At 41.4% G+C, this 19,266-nt stretch overlaps 1 protein-coding gene and 1 long non-coding RNA gene across 9 annotated transcripts in view; one reads left to right on the forward strand and one right to left on the reverse strand.

Moving 5' to 3' along the window:
• The window catches only part of PIGN (phosphatidylinositol glycan anchor biosynthesis class N), a 135,739-nt gene that overhangs the window by 10,185 nt on the left and 106,288 nt on the right, over positions 1 to 19,266 (forward strand). For 2 of the 8 annotated variants that reach the window (XM_077810753.1, XM_077810761.1), the window contains 6 exons: positions 5,579 to 5,676; positions 6,942 to 7,018; positions 8,737 to 8,864; positions 11,577 to 11,836; positions 14,220 to 14,341; positions 17,201 to 17,299. In XM_077810753.1, coding sequence (XP_077666879.1) covers positions 11,610 to 11,836; positions 14,220 to 14,341; positions 17,201 to 17,299 — 448 coding nt within the window. In that variant the 5' untranslated portion in view covers positions 5,579 to 5,676; positions 6,942 to 7,018; positions 8,737 to 8,864; positions 11,577 to 11,609. Of the gene's footprint in view, positions 1 to 5,578; positions 5,677 to 6,941; positions 7,019 to 8,736; positions 8,865 to 10,478; positions 10,576 to 11,461; positions 11,484 to 11,576; positions 11,837 to 14,219; positions 14,342 to 17,200; positions 17,300 to 19,266 lie in introns of those variants that run through there. The other 6 variants (XM_077810756.1, XM_077810755.1, XM_077810757.1 and 3 more) reach the window with 6 other exon arrangements.
• Positions 1,737 to 19,266, reverse strand: part of LOC144261326 (uncharacterized) — a 31,105-nt gene continuing 13,575 nt past the window's right edge. The window contains exon 2 of the long non-coding RNA XR_013345225.1: positions 1,737 to 5,663. This is a non-coding gene — a long non-coding RNA (uncharacterized LOC144261326). The remainder of the gene's footprint in view (positions 5,664 to 19,266) is intronic.

A 19,266-nucleotide genomic window follows, 5' to 3' on the forward strand; every position in this document is an offset into this window, starting at 1 on the left:
CCTTCACATGCACATGTTTATGAAAGGCACAGTTCTATAAATGAAATTCATTGGGAACATTATTCAAAAAAGATGCTTTTGCACTGTTTCCCTCCATTCCCCCATGAAGGTACTGCTTTTTGAGTAAAAAATGAAGGGCGAAATCACTGTGAAAAGCTGTAATACTGTATTTATCTATTTATCTGTGTTCAGCAAACAAAAGAAAAACCCTCTTCCTCTCTTCCCTCCCAGGCAAATTTGGACTGACCCTATTTATTTTTATCAAAAGTGGTGGTATGCATTTTGTAAATATTACTCTCTTCCTCCTTTCTGGGAGAATTAAATTTAGAGCAATTTTGACATTGAAGTAAACTTGAAGGAAGACACAAACAGCAGTTTACTTAGTTGCTATTTTCTGTATTTCCCTTGCTGTTATTGAAGTTGTTAGCGAATGAATGGGATATTGAAGATGACTGATGTTACAATATCACCATTGTAACATCAGTTCAAGATTGATTAAGTAGAAAGAATAGGCTAAGAAGACGAAATCACTTATTTAAATACTCATCTTCGTTAATAAGTAAAATGGATATTAATAAGAAAATGAGTTTAAAATTAGATGTAGATTGTATTTAAACTCTGTTTTAAAGCTTTCCTCTCTTACGTATTAGCTCCTATGGAACACATTTTAACCAATGCTCTCTTCCGTAGATAGTAACTTTCTTTCCTGTATTTATTTAGAATAGTTCTTAAATGATTGCAAGGTGGGATGTGCAGTGACTTTGATGTTTTTAGTTCTACCTTCTGTTACAAGATGGATCTGATGCAAGTTCACCATATTCTTGTTTGCCACTTGGGGTCACTCTATTTCCATTCTGGTCCCTTCATACTCTACATTCACATTTGCTGTGCCATTCAAAAGAATATTTTGGCTTCTCCCCCAATCCACTCTGGTCTATAAGGAAGGAGCTGTGCCACCTGCATTCTTTCACTTTGTGAGTGGGCTTGCTTCTTTTCCAGCTGCCGCCTTTCTGCATGGTTTGGGACTACCACATGCTGCACTGCACAGAAAAAAGGAGACCAAAAATCAGGCTGCAGCACTCATGCATTTCACAATATCTTGTTGATTTGTGGGCGGCCGGGCTGGATGAGATAGCTCGGGAAGTAATAATGAAGAGCTGACTGAAGTGGCTAGTAACATATTTAAAATGTCTGCAAGGCTTGGAGATCTAGGTTGTCTGATATGGCTCATTTGAGACAGCAAAGCTGCTCTAGCTTGATGACTTCCATGCTTTTTCAATCCCATGTCTTTTATCAGTTATGGAGAATCTTTGTCCTGTTGTAAGAATGTAGGTAAGGATCTCGGGGATAGTTCTCTTCTGATTCAGGCAGCAGCCTTAATTGTGTGCAGATTGAGGCAGTGTCTCATATGATAGCTTCTGTGACGGTTGCCATTGTGAACTGGGGTACCACTGAGCCCTCTCACACTGTGCTGCTGTGACAAGCTGTAAAGCCCTCCAGCCTGCACTTTCACCAGCATTCACACAGGTAGGGACACACTCAGCTGCAGTTACAAGCAGACTCTCTAATCACCAGCTTTCCAGCCTAGGACCCCAGAGAAGTACCATCCTGTCCTTGTTAAATCTGGCTAGTATATGGGTTTAATACCCAGTGTGCCTCTTCCTCAGTGTGAACAATGCACACTTGTGGTAACCAAGCAGAGATTTTCCCCAAGCACTCCAGTCAAAGCTCACTGGTTTGGATAAAAACATAAAATAAGTTTATTAACTATAAAAGATAGATTGTAAGTGATAGCAAACAGATAAAGCAGATTACCTAGTAAATAAACAAAATGCAAACAAAGTCTAAGATATTAGAAAGATAGGATATGAAGTAGCAAATTCTCACCCTGGCTGATGATACAGGTGGGCTGCAGATTCTTATGGGACAAGCTGCACTTACTTTACAGCTTGGAATCCCCAGGTCTTCCTTACACAGGCTAGAAATCCCTTTAGCCTGGGTCCAGCACTTCCCCCAGTTCAGTCTTTGTTCCTCAGGTTTTTCCAGATGTCGTCTTGTGTGGGGAGTGAAGAACCACAGATGATGTCACTCCCTGCCTTATATAGAATCATAGAATATCAGGGTTGGAAGGGACCTCAGGAGGTCATCTAGTCCAACCCCCTGCTCAAAGCAGGACCAATCCCCAATTTTTGCCCCAGAGCCCTAAATGGTCCCCTCAAGGATTGAACTCACAACCCTGGGTTTAGCAGGCCAATGCTCAAACCACTGAGCTATCCCTTCCCCTGCTTTAGCATAGGGCAGGAACCCTTTGTTTCAAAGCTTGGTTCCCAGACCAGTTTGTGGAAAAATACTGACATCCCAAGATGGAGTCCAGGATCATGTGGCCTGGTCACATGTCCTTGTAGAGTCATAGCATCCATTACTTACATGCTGTCTAGAGGGTTCTCAGCAAGGCTCACCCAGTGGGGGATAAGCTTCTCCTAAGGCCTGTTGTTCTTTTTAATGGCCCATTACCCTGAATAGGCCCTTTACAACCTGATATTTAGTGGGTGTTACCCAGGTATAACTACATTTGAAGTACAGCTACATAGTCAGTATTTATAACTTCAGATACAAAAATGATTCATGCATACAAATAAGATAATCATATTCAGCAAATCATAACTTTTCCAGTGACACCTTACATGACCTATCTTGTACAAAAAGCATAATAATTATGTCATAATCATAGTATAAAAATATTACTATAACGACTATAGGGTGCAGTGTCACAGGTTCCTTCTAATAGTTCATTTTTTCCAAGTAGTAAGTGAAGGTCACCTAAGGGTGACGCGCTTGGTTCCTTCAGTAATGCTGGAATGTAGTCTTTCACTTTTAATGTAATCCTTCCCTCTCAAGGGAAGTACCCATACATTTTCATAACCTCAAAATTGTCTTCCTTTTAGCATTATTCTCAGCTATATGGGTAGGAGATCTGCAACCCCTGTCCTATAGGGCAGGGGTTCTTAACTTTTTTCTTTCTGAGGCCCCCCCAACATGGTATAAAAACTCCAAGGCCTGCCAGTGCCACAACTGTTATTCTGCATATAAAAGCCAGGAGCAGCATTAGGGTGTAGCAAGCAGGGCAAGTGCCCAGGGCCCCACACCACAGGGGATCCCCACAAAGCTAAAGTTGCTCAGGCTTCGGTTTCAGTCCCAGGTGGCAGGGGTGGGAGCTTCAGCTTTCTGCCCTGGGTCCCAGCAAGTCTAACACTGGCCTGGTTTGGTGGCCCCTCTGAAACCTGCTCACGGTCCCTTAGGGGACCCTAGATCCCTGGCTGAGAACCACTGCTATAGGTAAATGGTTTATAGAAATCCAGGAGTTCAAGGCATAAGACATCTCTGATATTTCATGACCTACAAGGTAGAATGGCTGATAATCATGTTTATCCCTTGGAGATTTTGCATAGGAATTAGTGATATAGAGTTATCTTGATAATCAGAGTGATATTAAACAGAATATTTAATTCTCTGTGAGCTTTTTGCCTCGGGTTTAGCTGTGCTTTGCAGAACCACATTTACAATTTAAGAGTTGTCATTTGTTATTGTAATGTACAAAATATTCAATGAAAATGTTGAACATAAAATAATTTAAAGCAGATGGTCTGCGTCACAAAAGCATATTTAAATGTAAAAGCAAGTGGAAATACTATATTTGCAGTTTCATTGTGTGACAAAGAGCTGTGTATTATGCCTCAATTCAAAAAGAAAATCAGGTTTCTGAAAAGGAGGGGAAAAGGGGCTTTATCATCATCCCACTGTTATTCATAGTGTAATTCTGTACTGTGTAGTTAAGATGACAAATTTCAATTTAATATGTTTGGGTTCTGCATACAGATCCTAGAGAAGGTTAATTTGAGTTTGATTGGTAAGTGTGTTTTCAGTCATATAAATTCAGTGTTACTGTCAATAGGCATATATTGTGTGACCTTTAAAAGTCAATGAATTGCATTTTTGAATAGTATGAAATTTTGATGTCTAAGTTATCAAAAAGAAGCAGCGTGCTGGATTTGAGAACCAATTTCGTGTTTAAATATTTATGTAATGTCCCAGTGCCATGTAAAACCTCACTCCCTCTACACCAGAGTTTACCACTCCCTCCCTCTGCTCCTACCTAGGTAGATTAGATCATTTTTATGTGTGGACAAATTGTACAGCTACCCTTTTTGACAATCTAAATTAAATATTATGTAATCGTGTTTATCTGAAAAATGTATCTGTCATCCAGAAAAATAGCAGACAGTCTTGCCAATTTTATTTTGCTCCTTTAAAGATACTTACCAAAGCCACTGATATTTATTGAAAATTCATTTCGAATAGAGCCTCTTAATTTTACACAACAGGCATAGAATGCTCAGTGGAGCATGCTCCTTCCAAAAGAGATGACTAAAGTATTCTGATCTTTTGTCTTTGACATTTTATTACCTTTTAAAAATATCCTCCCACCAACATAGCATATTCGTATTAATAGAGTTTTGTGTATGTGTCACCACATATTTGAAAACACAAAATAGAAACAGAAAATATTACATTATTTTTTTCAAAGACTTACACTGTGCTCTTTTTAAATTGGGCAAAATAAGCATCCGTAATGCTTTGAGAAAATTTCAAAGAACTACAACAGTAGATGTTGATGGCTGTGGGGAAACTAGATCTGCATTTACTTACTTATGTCAACCTTACCATTAATCTTAAAGAACCTGATTCAGCACAAGGCTGTGGCTATAGCTTCTATAACAGGCAGACCGCTTCAGAGAGGAAATGCTAGCCTGCAGCTCAAACCAAAACAGCTGAAGAGAGGAAATGTTCTTGTCAGCAAGTTATGGAACTTCCAGGAAAGAGGAGACCTCATGCAAATAAGATGATTGCCTCTAGTCTTGATTATTTGGACTCTGTCTCTCTTCCTTCCCCCCCCCGCCCAAAAAAACAAACTGTTATACAATCCGTAAGAGTTAATAGAGATTTTATAGCTGTGTGACTACAGGTGCGGAAACTGACAGACCTATAGCACAGCCATATGGATTTTTGGTGTGTTTGTTTTTAATACCTAGGGAGTATGGAGGGGAAGGGGCCTTTCGCATTCCCAATTGAGAGCTGGGTGGTAGGATGGTTGAATTTTGCATCATATGAGAGCTCTCAAAAACTTTACTCATCCTACCAAAAATGCTCTCTATTCTGGAGCAGTAATAAATCTTTCTGTCAAAAGTCCTCTCTTCTTCTTTACTTTCACAGACCTTAGGAGTAGGGTTGTGCAATGGCATCAGCACTCACCTCTCATGAGTGCCCCCCATTCTGGCTGATGTGGGCTTGCAATCACTTAGTTTTTTACAATAAGGTGGCACCCACCTCTGATGGGCGCCCCCTTTCTGGTCGGGTGTGATCCTGCTTTTCTTTCAGTTCTTACAACGGGGTGGCACCTGCCTGCTGCAAGTGCCCCCTGGCTAATGGTTGTGCTCTGAGCCTAGTGTTGGAGTCGCAGGTAAACTCTAGTAAGCTTTTAGCATGCACTCTTCCTCTTCTTCCACATTTCTTGTCTCAGGATGCAGGCCAGGTCTGCCACCCGAACCTGGAAATACTCCACCTGAAGGCATGGTTTCTCCATGGTTCCAAGGCAAAGAAGTGACCTGTTTGGAGGAGGTAAGGACCATACTATTAAATAGTAGAAGGTCTACTACATGACATACTTACCTGCACAAACGGAAGAGATTCCACATATGGTGCCAGAATAGACAAACAGTGGTGACTACCTCTCCTTTACCAATGGTATTAGATTATATACTGGAATTTAAGAAATCGGGTCTATCAATGAGCTCACAGCTTCCCATCACAAAGCTGACAAGTTCTCAGCCCTTACCTGCCCTACCACTAAATGATTCCTCAAAGGTATTCATAACCTTTATCACGAAATATGAGCTATGGGACCCTAATCTAGTGCTTCAGTGCTTTACTGGTCCCTTGTTTGAGCCCTTGGCGACATATTCACTTCTACACCTCTCGATGAAGGTGGCCTTTTTCATCACTATCCCATTCGCATGATGAGTAGAAGAACTTGGGGCTCTCATGTCACACCCTGCATACACAATATTAGATAAGGCCACATCCAAAATTTTTACCCAAAATAGCTTCTTCATTCTACTTGAACCAGCCCATCCATCTCCTGACGTTCTTCCCAAAACCTCGTGGGAACAAACAAAAATTGGTGTTTCACAGCATGGATGTCAGAAGGGCACTAGAGTTTTACATTTACAGGACTAAACCCTTCAGAGAGTTGTCAAAGTTATTTCATTCTATCGCAGAAAGATCTAAAGGAGCTGCCATATCCAAGCAAAGGCACTTGAAATTGATCTCTGGGTGCATTGACCTTTGCTACTGCGAACACCTACCACCCCCACTGGGGACCCGCACACACTCCACCAGATCACTTTCTTTGTCAATAGCCTTCCTCAACAATGTACCAATCACAGACATCTGCAAAGCAGCAACCTGGGCGTTAGCCCACACGTTCACAGAGCACTACACAGTAGAGCAGGACTTAACATCATATGCTCTCCGGGGACTTATGGTTTTATCATCTGTCACAAATGCAACTCCGAAGCCCCTTCCTTCCAGTGAGGAGCATTGCTCTACAGTGAAAGTGGAGCACCCATTGTGACGCTCCTTGAAGAAGAAAGTTACTCACCTTGTGCAGTAACTGAGGTTCTTTGAGATGGTTGTCCCTGTGGGTGCTCCACTACCCACCTTCTGCCCCTCTACTTTGGTGTTTCCTGCTAGGGATTCTGCAGTAGGGAAGGAACTGAGGGGGGTTTGGTCTATGTGTTATGTAACTGCCAGAGGCGTCGCGAGACGGCGACAGTACATGTGTGACCCATCCAGGCACTACTACTGAAATTCTCCAATCACAGATGCAGGGATGTAGATTCACCTCAAGTGGAGCACCCACAGGGACAGCCATCTTGAAGAACCTCAATTACTGCACAGGGTGAGTAACAAGCTGACTGGTCTTAAAAGATTTGTGTCCTTTGACTTTGAATAACTAAGGCCTTGTCTACGCACATAAGTGCATCGATGTATGAGCCCTAATACAACTTCCTACTAGTTATGTAAAAAGACCCAGATTAAGGAAAACATTCTGATTCTGGAAGGGTACTTAAGTACATGCTTAAATCTCATTGAAGTCAAATTAAGCACTATTTTAAGAGCTTTCTTGAATTTGTCCAAGTGCATCATAATTTTTCCCTAAGATGTAAAATATATGTCCAGTCAACTGTAATATGAAGGGTTGCTTTGATACCTTTATTTTAAAGTGATAATATACAGCACTGCGACTCAAGAGGTAGAGGGTAAATTGGAGCAGACTAGAAGTAGGAAGTGAATCAATGAGAGAAGTGGTATGAACAACTGCACTCAGAGCTGCCTATCTAAGGCTTCTGAGAGTGATGAGTAATTGGATGTGTTGTACCTAAAGGTATAGTCTGAGCTAATGCAATTTAAACTGTGGTTATAAATTAAAAGAATTTCATTTGAATTAATTCTGTGGATTAAAATAATCTGACCAGACGATGGTAAAGTTACATAGTGATTGTCAGACCCACTAACCTGGGGCCAATGCATGAAAAGAACTTTAAGGAAAGAATGTGACATCTAGTGCTGAAAACCATAATGTGATAATGAAATGTTTACTAGTCTTAACTACAACAGCATTCTATTTGATTTAACTTCTTCTACTCTGCCCCATCACTGTGGAATCTGAGCACTAGGATTTAAACACATCAATTTAAATAATATAGAATTGGGATGGGAGGGCAGGACAGAGTTTAGTCAAGCGAAGTGAGGCCCTGCACTCAATTTGATGATGTTTCGCTGTTTATATCTGTGCTTTAATGTGCTCTAACTACATCTTTAGTTAACTTGTTTTACCGTTCTGGTATCCCTGTATAGACAAACGCCTAAGGCAGTGGTGTACAAACTTTTCCTGTCGCACCCCCTTTACCAGTAATGGAAGCTGTCTGAATCCCACCTCCCCGAGAGCTGCAGCTAGGATCGGAGCAGAGCTGGGTGGTTTGCTCCCTATGGCGGCTATCCCAGGCCCCACTGCCTGCTCCCTTGAATGTTCCTCTGTGCCCCCCTAGTGGGGCGCGCCTCAGAGTTTGGGAACCACTCCCTAAGAATATGTCTATGCTGCAATTAAAAACAGCTCAAGCTCTGGGACCCTCCCACCTTGCAGAGTCCTAGAGCCCGGGCTCCAGACCAAGCCTGAATGTCTACACAGCAGTTAAACAGCTCCTTAGCCTCAGCCCAGTGAGTCTGAGTCAGCTGGCACAGGCCAGTCAGGGGTATCTAATTGCAGTGTAGATATACCCTGAGATAAATTTTTTGGTATATCGTGTTTGTAGTTAAACAAGTGTTTCCTTTTAAAATATTCCAGTACCAAGATAATCATTAAAAGAAACAGTTAAGTTGTTAAGTAACTAATGCATTTATCTCTTGAATCATACACAAAACCCAAGCACTTAAAAGGACGGAAATGGATAGTAATAAATATTCTTATATTGCCTACACAATAAGAACTAAACTGTTTTGTTTAGTTAAAGGAATTGCTTATTTAATCACAGCACAGCAACCTTAATTATGATCCCTGGATTTCTTTTCTCTCTTTAATGCTTTATTTTGTTACCTTTGTGACGGGTTGGATCACAGAAACCCCCTGGAGGCTGCCAACTGATGTGCCAAGACTACTTCTGCCCCTGCTTTTCCTGCCAGCTTGGGACTCCAGAGCCCTGCCTGGTTGTGCCAGACATGCTTGCCGGCCACAAACACAGACCCAGGTCTGAACCACATCCCACAAACTGCAAGCTTAACTGAAAGCAGCTTAAGAAGTGTTCCTGTCTTTAACACTCAGATGCTCAACTCCCAATGGGGTCCAAACCCCAAATTAATCCGTTTTACCCTGTATAAAGCTTATACAGGGTAAACTCATAAATTGTTCGTCCTCAATAACACTGATAGAAAGATATGTACAGCTGTTTGCCTTCCAGGTATTAATACATACGCTGGGTTAATTAATAAGTAAAAAGTGTTTTTATTAAATACAGAAAGTAGGATTTAAGTGGTTCCAAGTAATAGCAGACAGAACAAAGTGATTACCAAGCAAAATAAAATAAAACACGCAAGTCTATGACTAATACAGTAAGAAAATTGAATACAGATAAAACCTCACCCTCAGAGGTGTTTCGATAAGCTTCCTTTTACAGACTAGTCTCCTTCTAGTCTGGGTCCAGCAATCACTCACCCCCACCCCCACCCGTGGTTACTGTCCTTTGTTCCAGTTTATTTCAGGTATCCTTTGGGGGTGGAGACGCTATCTCCTGAGCCAGCTGAAAACAAAATGGAGGGGTCTCCCAGGGGTTTAAATATGCTTTCTCTTGTGGGTGGACACCCTTCCCTCCCCCTGTGTAGAATCTAGCTACAAAATGGAGTTTTGGAGTCACATGGGCAAGTCACATGTCCATGCATGACTGAGTTCCTTACCAGCCAAGCCGCATTCCTGGGAAAGCTCAGATGTGGATTGGCATCGCCAAGTTCATTGTTGGCTTAAGGGCTTCTTGGTTGGGCACTTACTGAGAATAGTCTTTTCTCAGGAAGCTGACCAACTGCTTCACTGAGGCTATTTAAAATTAAACAAGCATACAGCCAATATTCATAACGTTGAGTACAAAAATGACACATGCATGCAAATAGGATGAATATATTCAGTAGATCATAAGCTTTGCCGAGATATGTTAGATGGCATAGGTAGCATAAAACGTATTCCAGTTTTGTCATATATATACATTCATAAGTCTATTCCCGTAAAGCATTATGGGGTGCAATGTCACAATCTTGATTTTGGTCCTGAAAATGCAGCTTCTGCAGAACAGTTAGGGTACACCTGCACTCAAGCTGGAAATATAATTTCCAATGTGTGTATGTCTACCTGAGCTAGCTTTGATTAAGCCACTGCGCTAAAAATAGAAATGCAGCTGCGACGGGACAGGCAGTGGAATGAACTACCTGCCCTGAGCACAATGCTTCTCGGGATGGTGGGTACTTGCTTGGGCTGCGAGCCCATCCTGCCACTCGCACTGCTGCAGCTACGCTTCTACTTTTAGTGCACTAGTGTTATCGAAGTGCACATATGTTTGCTCAAGCTGGAAATGACATCTCCAGCTCAAGGAAAGACATACCCTAAGGGGAGGGAGGGTGGAAAGCTTTTGAAAAGCCAGGGAGAGTATAAATAGGTGGTGGTGGTGGGGGGGCGGTATGTGGCCAGCATTGTTGCTGCAGCTAATGGAAAGGCAAAGGACCTGAGGAAGGGAAAGGGCCAGCCCTAATCTTGCCAAGCATGTGTTCTTGCAGCATCATCCCCTTCTGGGCACTGTGTCATATCTCCTGCTGTTCAGGGTCAACATCCCCCTTCTGTTGATGAGGTGGTGGATGGAGAGGGAGGGCAACATTTCTGTTGACTTAAGTAGGCTTTGGATCAGGCCTTTGGATGAGGTTTGTGTGCACCTACAAAATATTCATGTTCATGTTTCTAACAATGCATACCTGTGCACTTCAGTTTACTTTAACTCCAAACATTAATAAAAATGTGTATTAAAAAAAAAAGTGCATAAAATGTCCAACTCAAGAGTAAGTCTCTGGGTCCATAGCTAAGGTCACAGTGCCTCCCAACCAAGTCACTGAACTTCTTTGTGCTTGAGGTACTTCATCTAAAATATGTGACTAATAATGTTTTGCACCGACACAATGCTTTATTATCTGTAGATCTCAAAGCACTGTTCAAAGGTCAGTTAGCGTTATTAGCCCAATTGTACAGGCTACTCTAAGTTTTTGTATATTTTGGTGGAGTATAATGAGCCCCACCTGCTTAACAGTTGCCAGTAATTAATCTGCCAAAGGAAGACTTTTGATAGCTATTTACTGTAGGGATAATTTGTCTTTTATAAACTGCAGTTCCCTAACAAAGGTCAGCATGTTCAAACAACCAGCCAATAGAGAGCAGACATATGTAGCATCTGATCCTGATATCACTGAAGTTAATGGAAAAAGACCCTGAATGAAATTAACGGGAGCTGGCTTGGCTTGGCACTCCCACTGAAATCATTGGATCTCAAACTACAGACCACAAATGAATTTCCAAGACTTAGTAACTATCTGAAAATCTTGAAGGAATAGTAACTAGCAGTTTTGACTGGGACAATAAACTTTTTATCTATTTATTGAGGAAAAGACAATATTTCAAACCAGGGAAGCTTTTTAGTGACCTGTAACTTGAAAACATTTTGAAACATTCTTCTTTGCTTTTAGAGTACATGGCAATGTTCAGGCTAAAATTATTGGGAGAGCGGAGCAGACTGTATAGTAGGGATTTATAATGAAAGCTGCTTGCATCTCTAAGTATGGTGAGGTTATTGCCTTTCCATAATAAGTATTGATCATTATAAGTTTCATTTGACTGACTAAACTCACTTCCTGTATTTTTCTCCCTCTCTCAGTGTTGAACTTTGCTTTAGGAACTACCTGTCACCATGAATATGCTGATCTTCATAATGGCTGGTCTCCTTGTGCATTGTGTGTTCTTGGCCTCAATTTTTGACATCTACTTCACCTCTCCTTTGGTTCATGGCATGACTCCTCAGCGTACTCCATTACCACCACCTGCAAAGCGACTAGTGCTTTTTGTTGCTGATGGCTTGCGGGCAGATACACTGTATGAAATAGATGATAATGGTACTCCTCGAGCACCTTACCTTAGGTAAGTGTGTCTGATAAAATTTTTAGGAAAGAAGTGTTAAGTCATGGTGCAAGTTAACCATTAAACATTTTACCAAATTGCCTCCTCTTAGGGAGAAGAGAAACAGCCTCAGAAATAGTGGCAGTTTATACCCAGGTCCTCTGTGATTCCAGGGCTGAGCAGTTTGTTGCAGAATTATGTTCCACAAAAATAAATGAATACAAATTCAACCTTCATGATTGTGAAGAAAATTATTAAAACATGAACTGAATTTAAATTGATGTAGTGTTACCTAGCTCCCTGGTAGCACCTGACTCCCCACCAAAGAGCTCCCCCTTTGGATGATGTGGAGGATATCTCTTCAGATTCCCATATTTCTGTGCAAGATTCCCCTACCTACCAAAATAGGGGCTCCTTCCGTGTCACCTTCAAGGATAGGGACGATTCATGTGAGACAAACCCAGGCTTCTCCTCAGGCAGTGGAAGCCATCTCCTAGACCCTATGATCCTCCTTAGTGACCATATTGGGGTCCTTAGCTGCCTACTGACAACAGTTCTCGGGCTCCCAGCCTTTCTGGTCAGGACCACTGGGGAGGCAGTCCCCTCTTCCATCTGTTCCTTCTTCATTACCTCAACATCGGAGGAAAACTTTGAGGAGCAAGAGGCCAGAGCAGACAAGGAGGCTGCTGTGCTGTAAACTAGTATCTCCTCATCTTTCCCAGATAAAGTTATTGTGCCTCCTCCACCTTCTGTGACCAATGACTTCAAACAGTTTCAGGAGCTAATGAAATGTGTTGCGGACTCATTGCAAATCCTCCTAGAGGAAGACCTAGAGTCGCAGCACAAGTGATTGGACATTTTGCATGTGACACCTTCTGCTTGAGTGGCTTTGTCCATTTATGAGGCCCTCTTGGATTCTGCCAAGACCATCTGGCAGACCCTGCTAACGGTATCACCCACGTGCAAATGTGTCATTAAGAATTAGTATGTTCCAGCCAAGAACTGTGAAATTTTATTTTCACATCCTTCTCCTAACTCGCTGGTTGTTAAAGCAGTAATGTGGCAGACAGCACCACATTTAATCTACCCAGTATGACAAGGACAAAAAACGCCTTGACTTCTTTGGCCATAAGAGTTACTCCTCAGCAACCGTACAGTTTAGGATTGCAAATTACCATGCTCTTATGATGAAATACAATCACACTACTCCAAGTTCACTAGGTTTATTGAATGCCTTCTGGCCGAACATTGCAAACAGATCCAGGCCATAATAGCCGAAGGTTAGTTTCTGGCTAAAACATCATTACAGGCCTCCCTAGAAGCAACTGACACTGCAGTGTATTCCATCTCCATGGCAATCATGGGCATCCTGGCTCTAGGATCTCTAGGGAGCACCAAAATACTGTCCAGAACCTCCCCTTTTCTGAAAGTCTTTGCTGATACCACCGGTGAAACATTGCACACATTAAAGGACTCCTGGCCTACTTTGCAATAGTATGAGATCTTTATGCCTGTAATTAAACAAAGATATAGTAGATCCCAGATGGCTCAGAGACCCCACCCTGTCCAGCTGTCTGGTTTCCAGAGACCTTCTGAACTGCTTCAAAAGAAGAAAACAAGGTTTCAAAGAGATACCACCCGCTATATTCACTTTGATTACTCAACAATCATAATCAAAATATCAGTTTTGATGGTTTGGTCAAGGGTCTGGAACAACCTCGCTTCTTGGTTCCACAGCTGCACCATTTTACCTGCCTCTCTCCCTTTGAGGACTTTTCTCCCACTTTCAATCTTCATGGGAAAAGATTACATCCAACTAATGAGTGTTAGAGGTTGTAAAATTGGATTATTCCATTTTACCTCTGTTCCCTGCCCCTCTTTGGTGACCCCTCTCAATTCTGAAATTTTGCCCAGAAAAAGGACACTATCACAAGAACTACATATAATTGGCTATATTTTATTTATGGAGGAGGAGAAAAAACCTAATCTGGAAATTTACAGGTTTAATGAAGGAACAGAGAAAGTAAAAGCTAGAAAAAAAATTCTGAGAGAGGGGGAAAAAAAAGAATAACTAACTTTACTAGAAAAAAATGAATAACCCCTATTGGAAAAAAAGTAGAAATAAAATAATGTATTAACGTGAAATATATGATAACACCAATTAACCTCCTGTCTTCATGATGGTGGCTGACTAATGTGGTAATTATGCCTGGTGGGTGTTAGTTATCTTATGGTAACTACTTTCTAGTTTAACAGTTACAGTTCAAGACTAAATCTGACTAAATCTGAGAGTTTTGAATTTAATGCCAACAGCATCTAGTCATCACTTTTTCTTCTTCTACAAACTACTCTGCACATGTGCACACACAGTCTTGTGAAGTAATTACTTGTATTTTCTTTTCAGGAATATCATAGAATACAAAGGCAGCTGGGGAGTATCTCATACTCATGTTCCAACAGAATCTAGACCAGGACATGTGGCACTGATAGCTGGATTTTATGAAGATGTCAGTGCAGTTGCTAAAGGTATGCAAGCCCCAGGTTTCCAACAAATTTGACGTCATCCTCCAAATAAGATCTTTTGGTGCTATAGTAAGGTAAAAAATTGATCACTAAATGTTTACATCGGGGTAGGCAAACTTTTTGGCCCGAGGGCCATGTCGTTGCAAAACTGTATGGAGGGCCAGGTAGGGAAGGCTCTGCCTCCCCAAACAGCCTGGCTTCCACCCCCTATTTGCCCCCTCCCACTTCCTGCCCCTCTGACTGCCCCATCCAGCGACCCCTGCTCCTATCCCCCTGACCTCCCCCTCCCGGGACCTGCCACCCCAAACTGCTCCCCCGGGACCCCACACCCATCCAACCCCCCTGCTCCCTGTCCCCTGACTGCCCCGCCCCCTTTCCACCCCCTACCCCTGACAAGCCCCCCAGGACTCCCATGCCTATCCAACGCCCTCTGTTCCCTGACCGCCCCCCCCCCCCCCGAATCTCCATCCCATCCAACTGCTCCCTGTCCCCTGACTGCCCCTCTGGAACTCCCTGCCCCTTATCCAACCCCGCTCCCTGCCCTCTTCCCATGCTGCTCAGAGCAGCAGGAGCTCTCAGCCCCACTGCCTAGCCAGAGCCAGCCATGTCTCCACGCTGCCCGGGAGGAGTAGCGGGCCAGAGCACTGGCGGCATGGCTATGTGAAGCTGCGGGGATGGGGGAACAGCAGGGGAGGGGCCGGGGGCTAGCCTCCCTGGCCGGGAGCTAAAGGGCCAGGCAGGACGGTCCCGTGGGCCAGATGTGGCCCATGGGCCGTAGTCTGCATAATAGACTGAAAAACATGAATTTGTTTTTTAAGAATTTTCCACTATTAATATTTGTGAAAATAGGATTTGTATATTTTTATTCCTGCTTTAGGGTTAATTATTGTACTGGAGAGCTTTTTAAAGAATTAAAATTCAAATACAAAGACAGAAGTGATATGTGATCAGCCTATAACTAAGTATGATTTGGCTTTTCCAGTACGAGAGCAAAGCATAGATGTCATTCCTGAGACCTGGCTTTTGGGAGTGCTAACTGAGCTCCTCAGATAGAGATGACTTAGTGGACTCATCACTGCTGTAACACTTATCACTAATCTGTTTCACCACAAAGTGGCTCCTTCTAGATTCAGTGGTGATGTGTCTCACAGGGAGAAATTTACTCACTAGGAATCTAGAGATTGGGGCCAGAGGTCAAGGGACAGGAACACAGAATATGGGAGGCCGCTGGCCCTCAAGGCGAGCCAGATGGCAAACCTATTATAAAGACTGGTCTTTTAAAAATGATTGTTTATTTATTCGTTTGAACCTCTGCCTAAATAAAATTAGTTGATGGTCTTAGTCCTGATCCTAATGAATGGGGGTCCTTATTCACAACTGGCCAAGTTTGGATGCAGTCTCAGCAGAAAGGCCAATCATTGAATGGACATGGTGAATAAACTTGTCCATCCAGAACAGGGTTGAGGTACATTGGCAGGATAGCAAGGGTTAAGCATGAGCTTCCTCTGACTGCTTTACATGTACTGAGTGCTAAATTACATGTACTGAGGGCTTCAGTCTTCAAGGCTATTAGTCTAGCTCTTTTGACAAGAGCTGTATTTTTTTACTTTATAAAAATAAGAGCTGAGGGTATGGGCGCGGAAATCCCAATTATGTCTCCCCAGATTGGTGGAGATGAGATATACCAAAAAGACAAATAATATTTAGTTTCCAGTGTCAGAGGAGCACAAACTGCTTCATTCCTTAATTCTTTCCTGTGTCCCTTTGATTGTGTCACAGACATTTATAGAAGCTAGAAATAAATAAGGCTATTATTAATTTTTGAGTGCTGGCAGTGTATTTTCAATGCTGTTCAAAAGAGAGTTTTGTAATCCATCCCTATTGGGCCGACGTGGGATTTATCCCCAAAGTATATATTGCAGAGCTTTCACTTTGTACTTCCATAGTTATGTAGATAGACCAGTACACAGCTGTGCAAATCAAGCTCATTCATATAACTATAAAACAACTAGATTATGTTTTATTTATTTATTTATTTATTTATTCTTTTAAATTTATTAGAAGATGTTAATTTAACTAACAAGCATCCAGCCAGTACTCTAAGTGCCCTGACAATTTTTAAAATTAATCTCCAGTCATTAACTCATATAACAAATAGATTGCTTGTTCCATTAAAGGTGAATGAAATTACGCACAGCCTCTTAGTGCTCCAACAGGAGGTAACCCCTCTCCTTTCTCCCTCAATTCCCCCTCTCTTTAAATGCCTGGGCAACAAATGAACCTTACAGCACGACTGGAAAACTATCTGATATTCACGTTATTCTCCAGTCTTATCGGTAGTACTTGAACTCTAAACCTAGTGGAATCTTTGTACTACACATGGAGAAGACCAAACTTTCAGTCACTTATAACTCTCTTATTAATACAGGTATTAGCCTGGAGGTTACTCTTCCATGGGTACTAGTAAAGTTCAACCAATTTTGAATTATGCATGCACAAAATAAAGTCTTTAAATTATCTTACTTTGGAAAAAAAATAAGTAATTTTGTTTGTCATCCTTGCTTAATGGAAAAAAGAGTGGACAGTTTTTGCTTAGACTTACTAAAACCATTGACACAAGAGATCAACTGTGAAGATCATCAGCCAAAAAAGGTTTTTTCCTCCCAGCGTTATGAGCATAAGCAAATGGGGTTAAAATGGAAGTCAAATGTAATCTTAACGCTAGCATTTACTATTAAATATTATAATAAAAACTTTAAAAATGTTCTCAATTTTTAGTACTATTAATCTTTAGACAATGGGCCAGATCAGGCTTTCTGTTACACCTGAACAACCCTTTAACATTAATGTTTGTTTTGACAGGATGGAAGGAGAACCCAGTAGAATTTGATTCAGTTTTCAATGAAAGTAAATATACTTGGAGCTGGGGAAGTCCAGATATTTTACCTATGTTTGCTAAAGGTAAGCTTAAATTTGTGCACATTATTAGTTGACAAACACTACATTGGTGGTTATGATGTGGTTTAAAAGACTAGTCAGAGAGGTATTTGCAGGATTTACCAGCAGTTAGCATTTCTGTAGGGCTTTGTTTGTTTGTATTATAAATTACATTTTACATACAAATTATAAAAAAAAAACCTTACAGAAATACTACATAGAGGAGTAGGATAAGTCTTGGTCTTTTGCAATAGGTAAATCAAATTCTCCAGCAATGCCTTATGGTGGTTGTGACTTTATTAACACAGAGAATGCTAACACGTCTTTTCTAGCAAGAAGCCTGTTAATTTGGGAGTGGGGTGGAAAAATTCCTCATCACCGACCAGAAAAGAAAACAAGCTTTAAATCGAGCATAACTTCTCACTACTGTTTATGGTCTATTCTGATGCTTTCCTAATCTTATCTATCCTTGGATATGCCATGCAAGGGAAAGAAGCAGTAACCAACTCTGTGCTGAATGAGTACTGAGGCTATTCTCTATGTGTGCAGCTGTTTTGTTTTTTTTTAATTGCCCCAAAGAGGATGGAGGATTTGTTTCCTCCCACATCCACACCAGCTGATAAAGTGTTGGGCTTATCTGGGGAGCAGGCTGCACCACCCCAAATCAAGATCTTCCTGGCTTCACACTTTCTCCAGTGTAGGGCTGTGCTGAAATAGTGCAATTTAGCCCCAACTGTAGTTTCTTAGGTCCAGTGTGTGTGATATTAAAATTGCATATACTGTTGCAATTCTGAAACTTCTGTAATTTAAAAATTACTGTTAAATTTGACATAGCTATGACTTTCATTAAGAAACTGAGTTTTCCTCATTTTGTTGTTCCTGTGCCTGTTGTACATATTAAATGGAGATGGGATTTACTATACGTTTTCTCACTCCTATTTTAGATTACTAAAATATAAGTGGGAATACAGTATATGGAAATGCAAACATGGAGTGTTGTGATGCTATCTTTGAGCTATGAATTAGATTACTAGTGCTGATCTCTCAATCCCTGGGTTGGTAAAGGCTGGGAGTACACAGGAAGCAATGTGCTTGGTCCTAGATATTGTTTGCATTTCAATATACTGTATTCCCACTTATATTTTAGTCATCTAAAATAGGAGTGAGAAAACGTATAATAAATCCCATCTCCCAATGTGCAGACATGTCAGCCAATTAAGGGACTTCTAAAGGAAATTCTGTCCGGTCCTGATCAGAAGGAGGTGGCTATGCTCTGGGGACTTAGAGTAGGGTATATAAACAGGGGACAAATTGGCGATCCTAGAGACTGTGAAAAGGATGTGGAGGAACCCCCCCAGCCCTGCAAGAAGAATGTACGTTCTACTGTTGTAGCTAAATTTGAAATCCATGAACCAGAATAATATGATAAACTCCAGGACTTCCTCCCCCTAGATAATTTTAGAATTGAGAGAATTGTTTTAAATATATTTCATGATGACAGTAACTGTACTTTGCCTGAACCCCATTATTTTCAGTGATTGGATTAAGAGAGAATAATTTGTCGTCGTCCCCCTCCTTTTTTCCACTTCTGCGTTAATCTAAAAACAGTTTTATGATTAGCTGTAAAATATCTCTTCTGGGTAATCTATCTTTCCCAGGACCTCTGCTTGAAGCTTGGGTTTGCGGGGGATGGGAAGAGAATGTGGCATCCAGCCCACTGGCAGATTGTTTACATTTTTGCAGCCATGTGTTCTTGGGAAAGGATTTGTGGAATTCAGTTTTAGTGTACTCTGCTATCTTTCACTAGCTTTGTTTGAGAAAGTAGGTAAATGGCTAATTACCATACCACTTGAGAAACTTGTGGTACAATCTGACATTGAAGTAATTAAGGAGCATATACAACTCTGGAACATGGATTGAAATAAGTAGTTTCTAAGGAGGAGTTAATTCACCTTTATATATTAGTGGAGGTATTTATTTTTGCAAAGTAA

Source organism: Eretmochelys imbricata, chromosome 2, assembly GCF_965152235.1.
Source record: "Eretmochelys imbricata isolate rEreImb1 chromosome 2, rEreImb1.hap1, whole genome shotgun sequence".
Taxonomy (NCBI): domain Eukaryota; kingdom Metazoa; phylum Chordata; order Testudines; family Cheloniidae; genus Eretmochelys; species Eretmochelys imbricata.